Source organism: Pyrus communis, chromosome 13 (genome assembly GCF_963583255.1).
Source record: "Pyrus communis chromosome 13, drPyrComm1.1, whole genome shotgun sequence".
NCBI lineage: Eukaryota > Viridiplantae > Streptophyta > Magnoliopsida > Rosales > Rosaceae > Pyrus > Pyrus communis.
Window position 1 is genome coordinate 8,480,601 of NC_084815.1, and position 23,357 is coordinate 8,503,957.

A 23,357-nucleotide genomic window follows, 5' to 3' on the forward strand; every position below is an offset into this window, starting at 1 on the left:
GGTTAGAGATCCCTTGTTGTGAATTCATATGCCTACATGACTAGATAGCTTGACCCCAACAATGACATGGACACTCTTGATGGAATGCCTTTGACATGATCAAAGATCAAGGACCTAACCATTAGACATTTATGATGCATCAGGTCAAATGACTACTTTGCATATTACAACTTACGAGTTCTTACATGACATATATGTTTGAACTTTCTTTTTATCGTAGTTTAGTGTACTTGATTACCTTTTTGAGCACCTATGTGTTTGTCTCAGTGTCTAACACTAAATGACTTGAGACTAGTCATACTCACACTTGAGTTAATATAACACATACTAACCTTAGTGGATTGTTAATGCCCAATTGGCAATCCTATGGCTAGGAACGTTTTAGGAATGAGCATAAGAGAAAGGTCTCATTAATCTAACTTACTTAGATCACTTCTTTCTTAGATTAGATACATTCCTTGGATTCCCTTATTGCTTAAACATATAATAAAATAAATAGTGATTAACAATGAGCTTTGCCCTTTATTAAACATATAATAGTTTAACACAATAAGTATTCCAAAAGCTATTACATCAAATGAGTGGCTTTGTGGGCATACTTCCAACACATGCATCCGCCAAAGCAAGGACATATCAAGGGAAACCCCTACAACTATTCCTTATCAACAAGTGGGAAGTGAGAGCCAGATCTAACCAAGTAAGAAGACCTCAACCTTCCAAACAGTTGTTGCATCTCTCTATACCTTACCTAACGTTTCGCTAGGACAACAAACATATCAATCTCAAGGCAAGAAAAAGGATTTCTATCCTCAACAGTCTCATTTTAGTAAGAAAAATAAGGGACATTATCGTGATAATAACGCCCGTCCTTAAGCAGTCAATGCAGTAGGCTAAACGCAGGTCAACACAGGCCCTACTCCAAGGTATGAGACATACACACCTTTGAATGCCTCATGCGCAGACATTTACCCCAGTATAGCTCACTTGATACCAAAGCCAATGCCGAGATAGCTATATTATAAGTCCATGAAGAACATGGGCATGTTTTGCTGCTACCACGAGTATAACAGCCATAACAGCGAGAAATGTATCACCCTCTATTACCATATCGAAGCTTTGGCATGCGAAGGGAAAATTAGTTAATTTCTTCTTCATCCTCCACGGGATAACCGTAACCAACATGAATTGAACATGATATATTCTATTAGCAGTGGCATACCCCTATCTGAATCTTCCAACAGGGCCATGAAAAACAATGAACAAACTTTGAGGTTTGGCAGCCAAGTGTTTCATGTAGGAGACATCAGGGGAGCTAAGTATCAAAAGCCTAACTAGGATTCGATATGTTTCTACCATGAGGAGGAAAGAGGCATCATCTACCCTCACAACGACCCATTGATCGTGGAGGCTCACATAGCCAACTTTGATGTGTGACGGATCCTTGTAGACACAAGGGCTTCGGTCAAATATCATGTTCGCTGAAGCTTTCAGGCATGCAACCTTTAGGGAGCATACACTTACCACTCACCATTGGTACAAGCCCTTACATGACTACTATTACCACTGACTTCCTAGTGGTCAACTGCCCAATGACATACAATGTCATCCTTGGGTGCACATGCATAAATGATCTCAAGGCAATGGTATCCACACATATGTTGTTGATGAAGTTTCCAACCCCTTATGGCAATGGTTACATCAGAGGAGATCAACTTACAACACTTTTTTGTGCCCAAGGAAACCCTCTCTGTACATGACCAAGTCCTAAAGACCAACCCGGACGAAGCCAACTTGGATCTTCATGATGGCAACAGTCAACCCAACGATCCTCGAGATAACTTTTTCACCCAGCAAGCACAACCCATTGAAGAGTTAGAAAAGTTTTCTATCTCCAAAGACTATACAGATCACATGGTGAAGATTGTCATCACTTTGTCACCACCCCTTCGGTTGGCATTGATCTTCTTTTTTTGCAGAAGAATGCCGAGGTCTTCACCTGGTTTTACAAGGACATGCCAGGCATCTCTCCCGATATCATCTATCATTGCTTAAGTATTGACCCTAAAACCAAGCCGATGACACAAAAGCAAAGGTCTTCGAAAGATACGAGGCAATGAAGGCAGAAGTTGAAAAACTCAAAGACATAGACTTCATCCATAAAGTCAATTATCCAACGTGGGTAGCAAATGTTGTCCTTGTTAAGAAAAATCTAACCAAGGAAAGCCTTATGTTTCAAAAGATCTTGTGGACGACGTGTGTCGATTGCACTGACCTCAACAAAGGATGCCCAAATGATAGCTTTTCTCTCCCTCTCATTGATAGACTTATCGACTTAACGGCAAGGTGTGAACATTTGAGCTTTATGGATGCTTACTTAGGGTATAACCAAATCCTTATGTATCATCCGAACCGAAAGCACACAACCTTCACTACTGACAGGGGACTATATTGCTATAAAGTCATGTCTTTTGACCTCAAGAATGCAGGCGCGACTTATCAAAGATTAGTCAATTTAATGTTTGGCAAATAGATTGGAAAGAGCATGGAAGTTTATGTTGATGATATGCTGATCAAGAGCAAACATGCTAACCAACACATCACCAACCTAGCTCAAACCTTCATCATTCTGAGAAGGTACCAAATAAGGTTGAACCTTAACAAATGTGTCTTTGGTGTGGGCTCTAGCAAATTCTTGGGCTTCATGATTAGCTAACGAGGCACTGAAGCTAACCCTGAGAAGATCAAGGCAATCCTTGACATGAAAGGACCAGCAACTTCAAAAGACATCCAAAGCCTTACTGGCAATGTAGCAACCTTGACCAGGTTCATCTCTAAGGCCATAAGCAGATGTGCTCATTTCTTCAAAGCACTTAAGGGAAGTAAGAAGTGCATTAAATGGACTGGTGAATGTGCCGAGGCATTCAAGAACCTCAAGGAGTACATAAATAAAGTCTCCTGATGCGGGATTTATACGCACACAAATTAAACCCTCTTTTTGTCGATTTGTAGTATAAGTATAAGTAGGGATCGTTCTGGACCGGGGATTAGGAGGGATTGCAAATCTCTTGGAAACTGACTCAAAAACGTAAAATAAAGTTTAAAACACTAAACTAGACTCAAAGAATGCAAAATTAAACTTTAAAACACTAAAACAAACCAAAAGACTCAAACAGTACCCAAAGCACTCGAAACTAAAAAAAACACTTTCTGGGCAGTTTTGAGCACCTTGAGTACTTTGGACGAATTTGGGAAACAAAATGAATCAAAATACTTATAAGCACAAGCTAAATGTATTTCTAACTAATCTAACACTTTAAAATAAATGGGGGATTGGTTTTGGATGAATTTAAACTAAATGCACAGATTCTAATTAAAACAGATTATAAAAACGAAATTGATAAAATAGAATGATGAAAAACTAGTTAGAGGGTTCCTTATCCACACATGAACATAAGCATATAATTTGACTCCCAGTTATGACTTCAGCAAACGATGAATGACAATGCTCCAAGTTAATTAGGTTCGCTTAAACTAACTTTCAGATTTCCCTAGATTCATTGGATTGAATGGGATACGCATTACAACCAAATTATTCCTAATCAAAGTCCCTAACCATGGAATACGCATGATAGAGACATTCAACAAAGATCATTAAGTTCAACGGAAATCATAAACATCGACTAGGCATTCATAACTATGGAATACGCATGTTAATCCAGCCTAGGGTTTACTAAACACAATCGTGACTAGCAATCTTTACTACTCATGAATATAAGTTCATAACGATTAGGTGAAATTCCCTTATATCCTAGCATCAAGTTTAGACATGCAAATTAAGTGTCGACCCTCAACCCACATACATAAACAAGTTCTTAATCAAAACAGAAAAGTAACCCACATCTAAAGTTCATGAATTCATAACCGGAGTAAATCAAATCACAACCAACATATGTCCATGGCTTCAAATTCGCCTCTAACTAAAAAGAAATTAGTTTCACATGTTTAACATAATTGAATAACAAGTTAAATTAAACATGAAAACAGAAACAAGAAAAGAAAGAACAAATGGATGGAATTGAATGGATGGAAAGTTAGCTACGGGGTTCATCTCCACATATGTTATACTTGCATAATAAAACGATTTCCAATTGCATTTCAACAAATCATTAATTCTCAACGCCCCGGGTCAATTAGGTCCGCTTAAATTAACCGTCAAGTTTTCCTTAAGTTAATGAATTGGATGGGTTAGCGCAACGCAATTCACAACATTCTCCAAAAGTCCTTTACGTGAAAAGCACAATAAAGATACAATCAAAAATCATTAAGCATCATGAAAACTTTAAGTGTTGACGAGGCATTCGTTACTATGGAATACGCATGAAACTTATGCCAAGAATTCATTTAACGCGATTGTTTATAAGCAACCTCCACTACTTGTGAATATAAGTTCGTAATTATTAGGTGAAACTCACTTATATTCTAGCGTCATATTCATGCATGAAAATTAAGTGTACACTCTCAATAAACATACACAAATAAGTTATCAATCAAACGGTTAAACAAATTGAACCACAACTTATGAAACGCAATTAGAAGTAATCAAATCAAAATGCAAGCATAAACATATATTTCGAATCACCCCCTAGCTAAAGGGGGTTTAGTTTATTATAACTTTGAAATCAAAGAAACACCTAAACATTCCAACAACTCAAACTTGAATTGTATGAACGTTTAGGCACTCTTCTCTTCCATTCCTCATACGTACAAACAAAGAGAATTGAATTTAAACATTGAAATCAAAGAAACACCTAAACATTCCAACAACTCAAACTTGAATTGTATGAACGTTTAGGCCCTCTTCTCTTCCTCTTTATTGTAGCATAAGGTCTAAGGATAGTTGATTTGGGGGAATGGAAGTGTGGAATGGAGTGAGGAGTGATGGAAATGGAAAGATGGTTTTGGATTCTAAGGGGACTCACGGCAAAGAGAAGGAATGGAAGTGTTTGTGGTGTGTTGTGTATGAAATGAGATGATATGAATGAATGAATGCAAGGGTATTTATAGGAGTAATGGAGGATTTTGTGTTGTGTGTTGTGAATGCATGTGTTGAATTGGTGGTGCAATGATGAAAGAGTAAGTGCATGTGTGTGTGAAAGAGTAAGTGCATGTGTGTGTGAATGGTGGTGTAATGATGAAAGAATAAGTGCATGTGTGTGTGAATGGTGGTAGCTAGGGTGAATTATGATGAATGTATGTGGAATAAAGATGGAGAAGGTGGTGTAATGATGAAGGAGTAAGTGCATGTGTGTGTGAATGGTGGTGCAATGATGAAAGAGTAAGTGCATGTGTGTGTGAATGGTGTTTCTTGATGGTTTTGGGGTTGTGATGCATGTGAATGCATGTGGCTAAGGGTTGTTGATTGGGCTAGAGGTTTTGCATGGCTCAAAGGATTGTTTGATTGGGCTAGGCCCTTTGTTTTATGTCCAAAGTGCATACAAGGCTTTCAAATTCGTCCAACACTTTGGCTCCAAGCATATGCTATCCATTCCAAGCCCAATTTTGCTCTAAAATGCTCCAAAATGCATCTTTTTGCTTCCTTAGCCATATGAACCTAAAAACACACGAAAATGGCTTAAACTACTAAAACAACTATGAATTAACAACATAGATGCACGAAAACAAGCTAAGTAAGTCGCCTAAATATGCTCCTATCATCTCCCTACTCTCTGAACCTAAGGTTGGTGACACTCTCATTATCTATTTATGTGTTTCAGCTTCAGCAGTCAGCTCTATTCTCATTTGAATGGATGGTAATGCCAAACAGCCCGTCTACTACGTTAGCAATGCCTTACAGTACGCAGAGACACGATACTCTAACATTAAGAAATTAGCTCTGGCACTAGTCATGTCTGCTTGAAAACTTCACCCTTACTTCCAAACACATTCCATCATCGTGCTTACCAATCACCCCCTTCGACAGATACTCCAGAGTCATGACACTTCAGGATGAATGATTAAATGGCAATAGCATTGGGTGTGTCTGACATTTCTTACCAACTAAAGCCAGCTAAAAAGCGCTAAGCAGTTGTAGATTTCATCGCCGAATTCACATATCCTATTGACATTTCTCCTACACCTGAGGCATTGGCTTCGTTGCCCTCAGAAGCTCAGAAAATACAACCAACCTTCCCAGTATGGACTTTATATGTTGATGGATCATCCAACTAACAAGGTTATGGAGTAGGACTAGTCCTTACTGCGCCCGACAAAGTGGCAATGGACGTTATTCGCTTCAAATTCAAGGCGTTAAACAATGAGGCCGAGTATGAGGCCTTCCTAGCAGGATTACATTTGGCCAAACACCTTGGAGTCAAACAACTTGATATCTTCAGTGGCTCTCATTTGGTAGTTAACCAAGTCATGAACAACTTTGATGCTAATGATAGCTCCATGGTAGCATATCTTGCGTAAACACAACTTTTGCTTAAGCACTTCCACTACCAAATCACCCAAGTTCCTCGAGTGGCAAACAGTTATGCATACACCTTGGCTCGCCTCGCCTCAACAGTGAAAGATGAGATTGGAAGAAACATTCATGTCGAGTTGTTGGTAGCACCAAGCACTGTGTCCATGGAAATGTGCAACTTACAACAGGGGGATAGTTGGATCACCCCGATTTATAAATTCCTTGCTCATGGCACCCTCCCAAATGATAAATTCCAAGCTAAGCAAATTCGATACAAGCCTACCCGTTACCTGATCATTAATGACCAACTCTACAAGCAAGGTTTTACCCTGCCATACTTTAGGTATCTTACGCTTGTTGAGGGGGGAAATTGTCCTTCGAGAGATACATAAGGGAGTTTGCAGAGATCATGTTGGATCTTGGTCCCTAGCACACAAAGCTTTTCGGCAAGGGTATTACTAGCCAACACTCCACCAAGATGCCATCAAAATATCTCACTCATGTGACAAGTGTCAACACTATGGAACTATTCCTCATTCCCCACCTGAAGCTTTTACTCCTATGATGAGCCCTTGGCCCTTGGCCCAGTGAGGACTTGGTTTAATCGGCCCAATGTCTGCGGGGAAGTGCAAGGTCCGTTATGCAGTCATTGCAGTTGATTACTTCACAAAATGGGCCAAAGTAAAACCATTGGCAACCATTACTGAGGCCAAGATAGAAGACTCCGTATAGAAAAAGCATCATTTGCAAATTTGGCATTCTCAATGCAATAATCACTGGCAATAAATGATAGTTTAACAACAAGAAGTTCATGATTTTTTTCTTTAAGTTCAACATCAACTTATGCTTCGCCTCCTTAGGTCATCTTCAGGCTAACAGACATGTTGAGGCCATCAATAAGATAAGCAAGCGCACTTTGAAGACCAGCTTGGACAAGGCTAAAGGTTGTTGGCCAGAACTTGTACCCCAGGTTCTTTGGTCATACCTCACTTCATATCGGACTTTAACATGAGAAACTTCATTCTTACTTGCCTTTAGTACAGAGGTAGTTATCCTAGTTGAGTTTGAGGAAGCAACATACTGAGTCAAGAACTACATGCAAAGTGAAAATGAAAAACAACTCACCTTCAACTTGGATCTAGCCGAGGAACACAGAGATAAGGCTCACTTGAGGAACGTCGCTTACAAGCAACGCATCTCCAACTACTATGACTTTAGGGTTAAACCTTGCTCTTTCAAAGTGGGGATTGGGTATTAAAGAAAAAAATTACTCTACAATAGAGTCCCGAGCGAATGTAACTTAGACCAAACTGGGATTGACCATTTGAAGTTGTCCGCATCAGTCGCCCTGGCTCCTACAAACTCAGAAGCTTCGATGGCAAGACTCTTGGCCATCCATGGAACGCTGATCACTTGAATTACTATTACAAGTAGACTCACATTGTACAAGTGTTAAGCTATAACTATTTGACATCCTTTGTAATGAAGGCCATTTGGCACGAACTCAATAAAGAGGTGATTCAAACAAACTTGGTCCTAAATTTTTTTACATTTCTAGCAATGAAACACTTAGTCTCACCTTGACCTAATAAAATCCTAACTCAAAACCTCAACTTAAATGACACCACATACTCGGGTTCGAAGCTTCAACATGAATGCTTCCAACATAAAATAAAGTCTAAGTATATGTCAATAAGACTATGCAAATAAACAAATAACTTCAAAGTGTATTCATTCAATTATACCCAAGCATAGATTCTTCGTCTTCGAAGAATAGCTCCAAAGCTTAGATTCCTTCATGCATAACAAAACATTTATAAGCATCACTCATGTTAATCAACATAAAATACATTTCAACACATTCATACATAAGCCAGCCAATTGAGCTTCGAAAGAGGCCAACATACTATTTTATTCGACAATTGCAACAATGTGCCTCGACACCTTGCCCTTATTCTCATTAACCATGTGATAAAGGAACTCACCTTCATATCACCACGAAAGGTACAACTCGTCCTCTAATATCATTTGGCAACTTGCCACTCTTATCACTAACTAGGTGATGAAGGAATTCACCTTCGTATCACCAACCAGGCGATGAGGAGTACAACTAGTATTATTAATAAATATTTTTGCCTCAGCAACTCACCGTTCTTTCCACCACCTAGGTGATAAGTGGTAGAACTTGTACTTGTGAACTCTTAGCATTCACAAATAATCAAAACCCTCAAGCCTTACAAGTCAACTGGGGGAGCACTTATGCCCAACAAGGGTTATAGTCACCAACGAAGTCTTATTGCAAGCCAACAAGGGCTTCAGTGCATGATATACAAAGATCAAGCTCTTCAACCCTCTTGCATCTACTCCAGACATTTCCCCTTTGTAACAATGCAAACACTACAACTTGTAGAAAGCTTCACACACTCTTGATCAAGACTATGTGAAGCAAATTTCAATTTATATGGTTCCTCCGAACCTTCAACTACTACAATGTGTGGCTTGCCTCGCACTCTGTTGCTCAAGAGTGTGGAAGCAAAATATGTATATGATGTATCTTTCACATTTTCTTGTCCCTAGTTAAAAATAAATAAATAAAAAATTAAAAAAAATCCGAAAAAAAAGAAAGGAAACCCAGTAACACAAATGTCAAAAGCTTCACACACTCTTGATCGAGATAGTGTGAAGCAAAACCAATTCATGGTGCCAAATATAAAAGCTTCACCTACAAAACTTCACCTACAAAGTTTCAACCCCAAAGCTTCAACCTAAAAGTTACTACAAAGCTTCACCTATAAATCTTCAACACTAAAACATGTAAAAGCTTCACACACTCTTGATCAAGATAGTGTGAAGCAAAATCAATTTGTGGTGTCCTAATAATAGCTTTAACTATTCAAGCAATGTACCCAAACAAAAACTTACAACCAAAAACCTACAATCAATAAACCTTACCTATTAAACTATTTTCCAAACACAAAACTTTGCTACAAATAATATATAAAATAAAATAAAAAAATAAAAAAAAAAAAAAAAAAAGAGAAAATTGTTCACAAAACTCAAGATTTTTGGCAATCTATGCAACAACAATAGTACAAACAAAACAACTTTAAACATCAACTTTCTCATCCTTTTTCTCCATTCACAAGGTCCTTGTTACATATTATACGACTACTTATATCCTTCTCTACATTTTATGGTGACTAATCAGCTCCTATCTATGACAATAACCTGTTCCACCCAACAGGTTAAGCAAATATTCAGTCAGAAACATGAAAAACCCCCACCTTACCCACTGGCCCTAGCCCCAAAACAGCGGCAGCAAGCTTCAAGTTGCAGCACCTTCTCTGCACTTTCATACCTTCATCCACCAGCTACAACCTTCAACGTAACCTTGGCAAGTGGGTGAAGTTGAAGAAGTGTGGGACGGCACGTTTTGAAGGGACAGCTTTGGGCTTAATTTCTGGAATGGCTAAGGGAAATGGGGAAAAAGGCACGGGTGGGGCAAGGACAAAAGGCTAGGTTTCGAGCAGGCCTCGGGCCGATTTCAACAAAGGCCGGGTTGGTATTAGGCTTCACATAAAAGGGGAGATCGGCCGGACCTAGAAAACAAAAAAAAAAAAAAAAAAAAAAAAAAAAACACACACACACAATACCCCAACAAGGGGCGCTTGGGCTTCACATTCTTCGAGCATGTTGATAGTTGGGGGACAGTAGATCGATTTTTCAAAGCAGACATTGTTGGTTGTTTTGATAACATTGATCACACTCTTCTATATAGAAGAATTGGTTTAGATATGGTTGAGAGCAGTGAGGGCTTTTGTAACTCAAATTTTCAGCTTTCTAAACAGTTACATACTTCTGTTGAGGTTTCTACTTGAGAACACGTCGAGTATTATTTTGATCTTCATTCACATCTCAACAGCAAAAAGAGAGGGGGAAAGGGAGCTTAATTATTTACAGAATGGATAGGAGTAATAGTAGAAGGTTTATTCCAGAACTTGGCTCGGCCATAAACGCTTCCACCTTGCAATTTCCTCATCGTTGTAAAGCTTTCGGATTCCTCCATAGAAGCCGTCTGCTTCATTGCCTTCTTCTCGATGGTCCTTCCTGTTTATCGTCATTTGTCTCCACCGGGATCCAGGAGTGTAATGATGGAACTCCAGCACTACTATATCTGTAATTAGAGAGTACTTGTTTGTCAGATACTTATATACAGTAATGGTAGTAAAGAAAATGGTCGTAGAATCCTAGCCCCGGAAGAAAAAAAATACTATGTAAACTCCGCTTCCTTCGGATAGCCTAAGGGTCACAAGTGATTAGAAGAAACAAAAGAATGCATGAAACAGATGGTTTACATATGAGAAATATGAATTCAGCAAGACACGTAGGTTTTCCTTTTCATTTTTAGTCAAGCGTCACTTCTTTCGTTTATAAAACAATGATCAAAATGCAAGGGATGGGAAAACCGCTATCCTCTAAGAACAAACAATTATGTTGAGGGAAATAAAACATATTCGACACCAAAACATGGATAAGACATCAGATTTGGTCATGACAAACCACCGTAGCAGGGACACATTCCTCAAACGTAAGAAACAGAGAAGGACGTTTCAGCATCAAGTTATCTTTATGTCTAGGTTTAGAGTTTTCTGCTGTCTAAATTAATGCAGGACATGGATTCCCATGCTGAAAGTGCTTGAATGCCCAACTATTCAGGGGAAGAAATATCCTAAACTCCATAGATTTCTATATGAAGACTTTAGTACCAGAGAAAGTAGAGGTTCCACCATAAAACCAATTGGCAATACGAGGAGTAGACCAATCTCTTACACATGCAAGGTCCCTTCTCTCATCAATGTGAGATTCATTCTCAACAAGTACGGCATCTCATGCATGATATTTATCGACTGACATAGGAAGGAATTCTGTCTTTTGTAACACGGAAAAAAGAAACAAAAAAGCGAGAAAGAAGTATGTATCTCCCAGTAATGAAAAAAACAAAGAAAGCAGAATTGCAGAAACTGAAATGTCGTTCTCACCATTGTAGTGACAACGGCAGTGATTCACATTCCCATTGCACAACTCTAAGTGACCAATGACACCATACCACCAACCTAAAATACATAAGAATCCAAATTATTGCCAAATTCCTTCCAAAGGTAATGGAAAATATAGAGACATTTGAAGGTGGGATTTAGAAACACACCATAAGGAAATTCATTGTTTCTTCTCCACTGGATCTCAATATGATCACCGGGTTTTAAGTCATGTAAACAATCAGAAACATGAAGTTTGTAAGGAGGAGTATCAACTGGAGCCGCTCTTAATCTATCCCATGGTATATTTTCCTCTACTACCCTCCGCCCATAAGGTGAATACCTGCAATGTACATTTTTGAATTCAAGAGAGGACCATTCAGAAATAAGCCTTTCCAGAATTGAACTTTATATATGAATACGCGCATATAAAGAAGACTGTTACTCTACCGTGCTTGAAATGTGTTTGTCCACGAATCATAGCGCAGTTGTGCATCATAACAAGACAGCAGAAACCCTAGATTACCATGCTGCAGGAAAAGACGCATATATATAGATATATATAAGGTGTTCATTGAATTGTCAAGCAAGAAAACAACAAACAAACAAACAAAAAAATTGTACAAACTATAAATTAGCAGAGATAGATACTACTGATAATATTTGCGGCAATACCTCGCGGTTGTAGACCTGAGCCGGGAACCAGAACTTGCCACTTTCGAGAGAGAGATACAGAGACATGATCGAATGGACTGGTAAACTACGACTGCTAGCCTTCACTTTACAATTACACACACAAGTTACTGATTGTGGCAGAGTAGTCCATGTGGAAGGCAAAATGATAGCCGCAAGGGACTCCATTAGACCTTTTTTCTTGGTCTTGAGACAGTAATGTCTGATTCTATTTCTTGAGGCCACATGCAGTTGCCATTGTCTGTAAGCAGCAGGCCCAATAAGTGTACCCCATTTGTGCTTCATATGGTTGTCCCACAAGTGATCACTTCTGCAGCTCTCCCTTAGAGAAGAACAAACTGCTGCCATGGAGCACAACCCAGATGGGGGAAGCTTCTCAAGAATGCAGCCCAAGGCCAAGTCGGGCAAATCCAGGAGAGAGAGACTAGTTTCCCTCTCCTCTCTCTGCCCCTCCACATTTGAACCAGAAGTCACCATCTTTTTTAATTTGGAGGTGATGGGTTGGAGTGAAATCCAGTTTTTCTGGAGAAAACTTGAAGATCCACTCCAAAACTTGAGTGAGATTAATCTGATGTTATCCTCCCATGTCTGTAACATTGGCTTGTGGTGAGTGAAGGACTTGGAAAGGAGGATGAAAGAGACAAAAGAAATAAGGAGGTAAAGCATTGGATGGCGTGAGTGAGTGAAACTTCAAATTTTAAAGTGATTGATTGGAGTTTGGCAAGCCTTGAGTGAATGCAAATATATAATGTATGAGATGAGAGGACATGAGAGGGGGAAAATGAAAGCTATTAATTTACTTTGTTTTTCATTTTATTTGACAAAGAAAGATAAACCAATGGCAGTTTAAATATTGAGAATGTAGTAGGAGAAATGCTAAGGAGATTTTCTCAAAATGAGACTTTCCATGGACTCTGTTACCTCACAGTTTAACGTCAATTCCTGTGTCAATATTATAAAATCTTGTGTAAAAAATATGAGGTTGCAGAGAGTCCGTGGAAGTAGATAGATCGATCAAGGACCAGAGTCTTCAATCTTCAGAAAATCCCATGTGCAAATTTCTCAATGTTAACAATAACATGTTATTGAGAGAGAGAGAGAGGCCATAATCTTTGAAATTAGGTGAATTAACACAAAGCCTAACAATGATAATGGTAGGTGTAGGTACTACTAGATACGAATTAGGTGAATTAACACCAAGCTTACCCCTAAAACCGGCAACTAATAAACAAGAGACGTATCAAAGTTTGTACCAAATGATTTGATGATTCATCAACATGCGATCGTACCACTCTTTTTTTCTTTTGTACATCTCTGTTTACTTCTCTTTTTGAATTCTTATTTTTTTTATTTTATTTAAAAGCCACAAATAAGCAAGGGCAAACAAATAAAAAAAAGAAAATTAATGAAAATAGCTTGGAAACTTTAAGTTTTAACGATAAGGACAAAATAAAGGATAAAGTGAATAGTACCAGGATTGACTTTTTAGTGTAAAAATATGGTTTTTCGTAAAACTAAACAGTATCGTAGATTTTTCGTTAAAACTCCCTAAAAAAAGGGTATGCATAAATCACTCGAAATCCCTTCAAGAAGTAAATAAATCTTACTCAAGCATTGTACTAACCTCCCTCGAGTGATAGAAGTTATATGTATAAAAAAATTAGGAATAAAAGGACTATTAAGTCTTAGAAAAATGTCCAAATTAACTACTTTTCGACCAAATGATATACTGTCCTGATGGTTAATTAGGACTTTTTCTTTCAAGTTATTGTGTTCAAATATCGCTCCTTCTTTAATGTAGATTAGTTTAAAATATCGCTTGTAATATTATTAGTTTTCGAAATTTAGCATTGGGGTTAAAATTTGGAAGCAATTTGGTGGCACTTTTTGGTGGGTGTCAAAGTGAAGGTCACAAGACAAAATAATAAGAAGCTCCCAATCCCCACCACCACCAGATTATCTGCCTAACTCCCGCCCAACTCCAACACCTCCGGACCACAATAACCATGCACGCAGCATAAATGTTGCCGAAATCCTCCCTCTTCCCCCCAAAATAAAGAAAGGGGACGTGACGTTTTATGACTTTGTTAAATTCTTATTTGTGAATATATAATTCACCATATAGATATAAACGCATGGGATTATCAGTATGCCTTGTCCTTCTTGTTGGCTCTGATGCTTCCAATATCTCTCTCACCCTCTCTCTCCTTTCTTTATATTCATGCTATGACTACAACGGAAGAGAATTTTTGCCGGATTCTCTTTGTGAGGATCCTAGGAATTAATTCATCTTAGTTGTTCATAGTATATCGTGAGGTCAGATTTTATTAGGTACTGTTTATGGTTAATTTTAAATAAAAAATTCAAAATGATTTATAAGCGCAAAATAACTGATAAACTGATCCCTATAATCCTCAAAAAAGAGACTCCAAACAAGATCCTATTCTAAATACAACTACACTTCCCCCTCTTTTTCTCCATTTATTTTGTATGTATTGATAAAGGCCATATTGATACCCTATGATGTTTACTAGGTAACTTAAGATACATCATATCTGCTCAAATTCCTAACGTCTTAAAATATGTTTTCTAAGGTACAAGCCCCTTTTGATTTATTCACTTTAAACGGTCATTTTTATGCTAATTTGCTTCCTATTTTGTCCACTACTTAGAAGGATTATTCTATTATTTTATTTTCAATTGTACCTAGACGTTACGTCTATCAAAAATTAACTTTGTCGCACTGTAATCTTTCAAACAAGCAGGAGCCATGTCTTTTACCAAACAGCTTAACAATTCAAAACTTTAAAGCAAAAGCTGACCCGAAAAATCAGCTCCATACTAGCACGAAGTGTTTTTTTATATAAGGGGGAGAAATTTCATATCAATTAGATGTTCTACATATTACTGTTTGACCACTGATTTGTTTGCAAAGGAAATATCCGTTGATACGCCTATATTTTAACTTCCACGGAAATATTTGTTTTTAAGTTCTTCATTTGTAAATAAGAGGTATTAGGTTCAATTCTCGTCAAAGATGAATTTGAACCATATTATTGCTAGTTCATTGTGAGGCTAAACTCAACCCCCCTTTTAGTGTAGATAATATCGTTTGTTCAAAAAATAAAAAATAAAAGTCTTCATAAATGGTGTGAAAGATATGTCGTTAATATTCGCTAGGTGCTAACCAAGCGGTGAGCATGAGCTTAGCATCCAAGGTTTTAAAAAGCGCTAGGGGCTAGTCAAGCGGCAGGGCCGGCCTAGGCAGTTTTCTTAATTTTAATCAAATTTGTTATATAACATATAAATAATCATCTACTTATACTTCAAAATACATAGTTGTATTGAGATAAAAAATTACAAAATAGAATAATATATAGATTATAAAGTATTAGAACATATTGAAAACATAGAAAATAAGCATATAATGAGTGTTCATTCAAATATTCAACAAATCTCTTACAATTTATTAAAAAAATAAATGCAAAATAAAAGTTATATATTTTCTATTTAAGTGAGAAGCGCGACCTAAGCGAGGGCCCGCATATGTAAGTTTAGACGCTATTTTTTATTTTCAAACACCTAAAAATTAATCTGGGTGGTAACCTGTCGCCTAACCTAAGAGGGGTAAATGATTTATTTGATGATTGGTGATTTATTCCTATCGTCACCTCCCTCTCGATTTCTAATTTTTCACTAATGTCGGGGTATGATTTTATTATTGTTACGGTTTTGTAATAAGATACTTTTGGAATGTAACTTCGGCCTGTGGGATTTTCAGCATGATTTTTTATTAAGAAATTACTTGATTTTCTCTGTCTTCTTGGGTTTAATGTTTTTTTCTCTATTGTTTGTTTTTCATACTTACGATGTGGTATGATTTCGAATATTATAATGCGTTTTTACAACAAGGGATTAAGACAACAAAAAGCAGAGGTTTTATTAAATCTATATTTTTGCTCACTTGTACCTTTTATTTTGCGCCTCTCTTGGATTTAGTAGGGTTTGAAGTTTTTGATGTAGAGGTGTGATGGCATAATACTCCCTCATCAATGTAGGGACTTCTCTTAGTAATCTTGTAACTAACATTTTTGGATGTATTACATTAGTTCACTTCCGCTTTAGATATTTAGATGCTCTGATGTCACCCATCCATATCCACCACGACCCGACGCCTTGAACCAAGCTCCATCAACATTCACTTTAATTGTACGAAATGATGGGCGTACCCAACATTTATGAAGAGGATTACTAACCTGGGCAATCTCCTATTGCTGCACCCCATCTACACATGGTACCCTTGTTCCAATTCCTCAAACTTAAACATTGTTTCTTCAGTAGCATTATGGACTCCATTGGCTCCACATGATGTGTTGCCTTGTTGCAAACACGAGGAGTGAGAATAAATTCTTCTGACTTCAATTATTGTTTCAAACACTGAACATCAAAGAGGATCCCTTCAATCACAACATCAGGTTGAGTTTTCCCTTTAAGCATTTCCACTAGACATTTGGAGTTCGACTCTATTTGAACCACCTCAAAGCCCTTACCAATACAAGCCAATATTGTCGCTCATATCTCTTCCGTCTCCGCCTCCGCCATTAAACTAGATTCATATCATAGGTCTCCACTGCCGCCTACCCCCTGAAAGATACCCACATAATCTCGTGCCACCCATCCATATCCACCACTACCCAACGCCTTGAACCAATCTCCATCAACATTCACTTTAATTGTGCGAAATGATGGGCGTACCCAACATTTATGAAGAGGATTACTATCCTGGACAATCTCCTACCACTGCACCCAATCTACACATGGTACCCTCATTCCAATTCCTCAAACTTACACATTGTTTCTTCAGTAGCATTATGGACTCCATTGGCTCCACATGATGCGTTGCCTTGTTGTAAATACGAAGAGTGAGAATAAATTCTACTGACTTCAATTATTGTTTCAAACACTGAACATCAAAGAGGATGCCTTCAATCACAACATCAGGTTGAGTTTTTCCTTTAAGCGTTTCCACTAGACATTTGGAGTCCAACTCTATTTGAACCACCTCAAAGCCCTTACCAATACAAGCTAACATTGTCACTCATATCTCTTCAGTCTCCGCCTCCGCCATTAAACTAGATTCATATCACAGGTCTCCACCGCCACCCACCCCCTAAAAAATACCCGCATAATCTCATGCCACCCATCCATATCCACCATGGCCCAATGCCTTGAACCAATCTCCATCAACATTCACTTTAATTGTACAAAATGATGGGCGTACCCAACATTTATGAAGAGGATCACTAACCTGGGCAATCTCCTACCGCTGCACCCCATCTGCACATGGTACCCTCGTTCCAATTCCTTAAACTTACACATTGTTTCTTCAGTAGCATTATGGACTCCATTGGCTCCACATAATGCGTTGCCTTGTTGCAAACACGAGGAGTGAGAATAAATTCTACTGACTTCAATTATCGTTTCAAACCTGAACATCAAAGAGGATGCCTTCAATCACAACATCAGGTTGAGTTTTTCCTTTAAGCGTTTCCACTAGACATTTGGAGTCCAACTCTATTTGAACCACCTCAAAGCCCTTACCAATACAAGCCAACATTGTCGCTCATATCTCTTCCGTATCCGCCTCCGCCATTAAACTAAATTCATATCACAGGTTTCCACCGCCACCTACCCCCTGAAAGATACCCGCATAATCTCTTGCCACCCATCCATATCCACCACGACCCAACGCCTTGAACCAATCTCCATCAACATTCACTTTAATTGTACAAAATGATGGGCGTACCCAACATTTATGAAGAGGATTACTAACCTAGGCAATCTCCTACTGCTACACCCCATCTACACATGGTACCCTCGTTCCAATTCCTCAAACTTACACATTGTTTCTTCAGTAGCATTATGGACTCCATTGGCTCCACAATTTTCTTTTCAAATACTAAGCAATTCCGAGACTTCCAAATTCTCCACAAACCGAATACCACCCATTTCAGATAGCTCTTCGGATCTTCTTCTTTCATATAATGGTTTATGAGCCATTCCCAACATTCGAAGAAATCACCTTCATGTACTAAGGTAGAATTTAATTGAATAGGTGTCCCAAACCAAAAGATCCGTGCAAATGGGCATTGAAAGAAACATTTATTTAATGGTTCGTCACTCTGTTCCGTGCGCACTCTACTCTCTTTTATTTACTTCATACTTTTACTTCAACTCATTCTCATACTTTTTACAATCACTTCACATTATGGCAACACACTTCGATTCGAGTGTTCACCTTGGATATCCAGGTCGGGATGTGTCATAGAACATATTGAAAACATGGGCAACAAGCATATAATAAATGTTCATCTAAGTATCTAACAAGTCTCCTAAAATTTAATGAAAAAAATAGAATGCAAAATGAAAGTTATCTATTTTCTGTCTAAGTGAAAGTTGCAACCAAGACGATCTAGGTGTTCTTTCTTATTTTTTAAACTCGTAAGGTTTAATTGTGCCAATGGTCAGCCACCACAACTAATATCGTTGAATACATTAATAATTTCATGTTAAGATGTAACGATTACACTAAAAAACCAAATGCAACTCATTTTTTTCAAAGTTAAATTGAATTCTTGCTTTCTATTCATCTAAACTACATATTAACATAACCCTCTTTGTCAACCAAAAGAGGGTGAAAAGACTATTATGTCACATCCCGGGCCCGCTCCACCACCGTAGCACAATATTGTTCGCTTTGGGCCCCGACTACGCCCTCACGGTTTTGTTTTTGGGAACTCATACGAGAACTTCCCAATGGGTTACCCATCATGGGAATGCTCTCACGCGCTACTCGCTTAACTTCGGAGTTCCAATGGAACCCGAAGCCAGTGAGCTCCTAAAAGGCCTCGTGCTAAATAGAGATGGGAATATACATATAAAGCTTATAGGATCCACTCCCTTGGGTGCTGTGGGATGTTACAATCCACCCCCCTTAGGGGCCCGACGTCCTCGTCGACACACCATGACCAAGGTTAGGCTCTAATACCAAATTGTTACATCCCAGCCCAGGGTCCACCACATCCCAGACCCGCTCTACCACCGTAGCACGATATTGTCTGCTTTGGGCCCCAACTACGCCTTCACGGTTTTGTTTCTGGGAACTCACATGAGAACTTCACAATGGGTCACCTATCATGGGAGTGCTCTCTCGCGCTACTCGCTTAACTTCGGAGTTCCAATGGAACCCGAAGCCAGTGAGCTCCTTAAAGGCCTCGTGCTAGATAGAGATGGGAATATACATATAAGGCTTACAGGATCCACTCCCCTGGGCGATGTGGGATGTTACAATTCAGTCTTCTATCACAACAACAAAAAAATTAAGGGCGGTAACATAATTTCACAAAACAAAATTTTACTGTTTTTTGTTTAAACCTCGCTTACATGTGACTTTAAAATCTCCAATTTTAAAAAATTTAAAAAGTAAATATAAAATATAAAATAAACCTCTCTCACTCTCTCATTGTAACATCCCACATTGTCTAGGGGAGTGGATCCTGTAAACCTTATATGTATATTCCCATCTCTACCTAGCACGAGGTTTTTTGGGAACTCACACGAGAACTTCTCAGTAGGTCACCCATTGTTTATTAACTTGAAGGTATTTTTGTCATTTGATCCTTATTCAACATAATTTTAGAAATGACCAAAATAATTGATGATGGACAAACTCAAGGACCACTTCTATTGGTTTCAAATCTCAGGGGCCAAAGTGATGAGTTATGCAAATCTCATAAACCATTTTGGCTAAAAGGCCGGAAAAAAAAAAACTCCCCATCCCTTGTTTCCAACTTACCTACGTTTAGGCAATAGCTGGTTACCCACCACATGATAGGAGCATATTTATGCGCCTTAGTTTGCTTGTTTTCTTGCATTTATGTTACTAGTACTTAGTAATTTTAGTACTTTAAGCTATTTTCGTGTGTTTGTAGGTTCAAAGGGCTAAAGGAGCAAGAAAGTGCATTTTGGTGCATTTTGGAGTAGTTTGGGGCATTAAATGGATTGCATATGCTTAAAGCCAAGTAGATGGACGAAATTGAAGACCAAACCATAATAACCACATATCATACACTTATCAATATCATACACTTATCACTTATCATAACCATACACTTATCACTTATCATAAACCATACACTTATCACTTATTATACTCATAATCATCTACACCTTGCAGCCACATTCATCACCAAAGAAACCATCATTGCCATGCACACTCACTTGAAATTTCAGCCATCACACTTCATCATTGCAACCACATGCATTCATCCTATCATTTTCTGCACATTCACTTCCATATTCCCTCTTTAATCCACATGCATTCTTAATCATTCACCCTAGCTTGTAGCCACATGCTTTTCCAACAAACAAATCAGCCACATGCACACCAAACCCCCCATTGCCGTGCATCCCTTGCATTTCCAGCATTCCCATTTGCATTTTCAGCTTTCCACCAGCCAACCTAGTTGTCATTCCACATGCATTCCCTTCTTTAATCATTCCTAGCTGCCATTCACATGTTCTCCCCTCCATTCTCTCCCTATAAAACCATGCAATGCATTCATACAAACCATTCCATTCACCACAACACAACACACAACACAAACACCATTCTTTGCCGTGCATCCCCTTCCATTTTCTGCATTTCTTCTCCTCCATTGCAGCCACTCCAACCATTCCCCACTCCATTCCACATACACCTAAAGCCCTAAACATTTCCTTAGACCTTGTGCCGCAACGAAGAGGAAGAGAAGAGGGCCTAAACGTTCATACAATTCAAGTTTGAGTTGTTGCAATGTTTAGGTGTTTCTTTGATTTCAATGTTTAATTTCAATTCTCTTTGTCTTGTACGTCTGAGGAACTAAACCCCCCTTGGCTAGGGTGGGATTCGAAATACATGTTCATGCTTGCAATATGAATTGATTACCTTTGGTTGGAATTTCATAAGTTGTGAATTCAATTTGTTTAACTGTTTGATTGATAACTTATTTATGTATGTTTATTGAGAGTGCACGCTTAATTTTCATGCTTGAATATGACGCTAGAATATAAGTGAGTTTCACCTAATAGTTATGAACTTATATTCACAAGTAGTGGAGGTTGCTTATAAACAATCGCGTTAAATGAATTCTTGGCATAAGTTTCATGCAATCATAGTAACGAATGCCTCGTCAACACTTATAGTTTTCATGATGCTTAATGATTCTTGCTTGTATCTCTATTATGCAATTCATGTAGGGAACTTGTGGGGAATGCTTTGGGTTGTCGCATGCAATCATCCAATTCATTAACTTAAGGAAAACTTGACGGTTAATTTAAGCGGACCTAATTAACCCGGGGTGTTGAGTTTCATAACTCATCGAAAGCACAACCGAAAATCGTTTTATATGCAAGTATAACATGTATGGAGATGAACCCCTTAGCTAGCCTTCATTCCATTCATTCTATCACAAATTCATATTTACATTCTGTCTAGTTTATTAACTTGTTTCGTTATTTCAATTTTCATCAAATCAAAACCCCCCTTTACTTTCTTGTTCTTTAGTGCTTAGAATCTGTTTAGTTTATGTTTTAAAGTGTTTTGAATCAAGCCATAATCTTAAATTCGTCCAAAATTGGGTTTAAGGTCAGAAACTGCCTAGTTAGTGTTTTTAGGCAGTTTTGAGTCTTTTGAACTTGTTTTGAGTCTTTTGGTTTGTCTTAGTGTTTTAAAGTTTAGTTTTGCATTCTTTGAGTCTAGTATAGTGTTTTATATTGTGTTTTTACGTTTTTGAGTCAAATCCAAGTGATTAACAATCCCTCCTAATCCCCGGTCCAGAACGATCCCTACTTATATCTATACTACAATTGTCACAAGAGGGTTTAATTTGTGTGCGTATAAATCTCGCATCACCACACCACACCAAGCGACCTCAAGAACTTGTACTTTTCCTTGCCTCTGGTACAAAATCATGTCCCTTGAACATGAGTTCGCAAACCATGTCACGCACAAGCATATTTGTGAGACAGAACGGAGAAACAACGAGCGTGAAACTGTATTTGTTGTACCCACAGGTGGTATTGGTACGATTACTGTATCAAAATCTTTGTATCAATTACCATATCAAACTTTTGTTATGGAAAAATTTATTATCATTACAAAACTTTTGGTATATCAAATATTGGCATGCCAAATAGTACTGCTGGCATAGTATAACAATGGTAATTACCACTTTGTTTTTGGCAACTACTTTGGGCCAAATTTTTATTTTTATTTTTTTGGGCTTTTAGATCCAGGTCCAAAAACGTATAGTGTTTTTAGGAGTGAGTCTCTAATTATATGTTTTTATTTCTTTTATACTCATTTTATATTTTCTAAAAATATTAAAAATCAATTAAAATCTTCCAATATTATGCATTTTCCAACTCCAAAAATATATATTTAATATCTTATAACAAAAAAACTAATATACTAACATAAATTTATCCGTAAAACATTCTACCCTAACTCAAATAACAAATATATGAATGTATATAATACCTATACGTGATATATGAAAACTAATTAAAAGGTAGAAAAAAAACATAACATACCTACAAGAAAGACACATTAATCTTTGACAGGTTGATTATAAAAAAAAGAATATGTCATATAGGTAGATAAGTATAATTAACCTGTGATATAGGTTGATTATAAAAATTAAAAATAAAATCTATAAATGGGGTTTAAATCAGGAGGAAGAACAAGAAATAACAAAAAGATAAATAAAAAGAAACAAGCAAAGAGATAATTGGGAAGAAGTTTGATTTTTATAATAAATTTTATCATTGAACAGATAACTATTGATAATTAAATAATTAAATATAACAAATTGGACTTATATCAAGTTTCCCCCTTTTTTTTTCCAACCCAATTCAAGGCCCAAACGTGTTTTTGGCCACTCTCTCAGGTTTCTAAAACTTTTTTATTTAATTACATAGAATTTATAGAGATTCATTTAAGAAAAAAGGAGTAAATAGATGGAAGAATTGTTGAAAGAACCCAACATCCCTAAAAAAAAAAAAATAGGAGTACAAAGATTACTAGACTCCATCTCTACATTCTTTAAACTTGTACAAAAAAT

The 23,357-nt window shown here is 37.7% G+C and overlaps 1 protein-coding gene across 1 annotated transcript; it reads right to left on the reverse strand.

The window, feature by feature from the left end:
• Positions 1–9,577: 9,577 nt before the first annotated feature.
• Positions 9,578–12,920, reverse strand: LOC137713379 (F-box protein At2g26850-like). The gene is made up of 5 exons (XM_068452666.1): positions 12,178–12,920; positions 11,953–12,032; positions 11,673–11,845; positions 11,506–11,580; positions 9,578–10,640 (listed from the first exon to the last, which is right to left on the reverse strand). The coding sequence occupies exons 1-5, from the start codon at positions 12,859–12,861 to the stop codon at positions 10,453–10,455; spliced, it is 1,200 nt and encodes a 399-aa protein (XP_068308767.1). The 5' UTR covers positions 12,862–12,920; the 3' UTR covers positions 9,578–10,452.
• Positions 12,921–23,357: the final 10,437 nt, after the last annotated feature.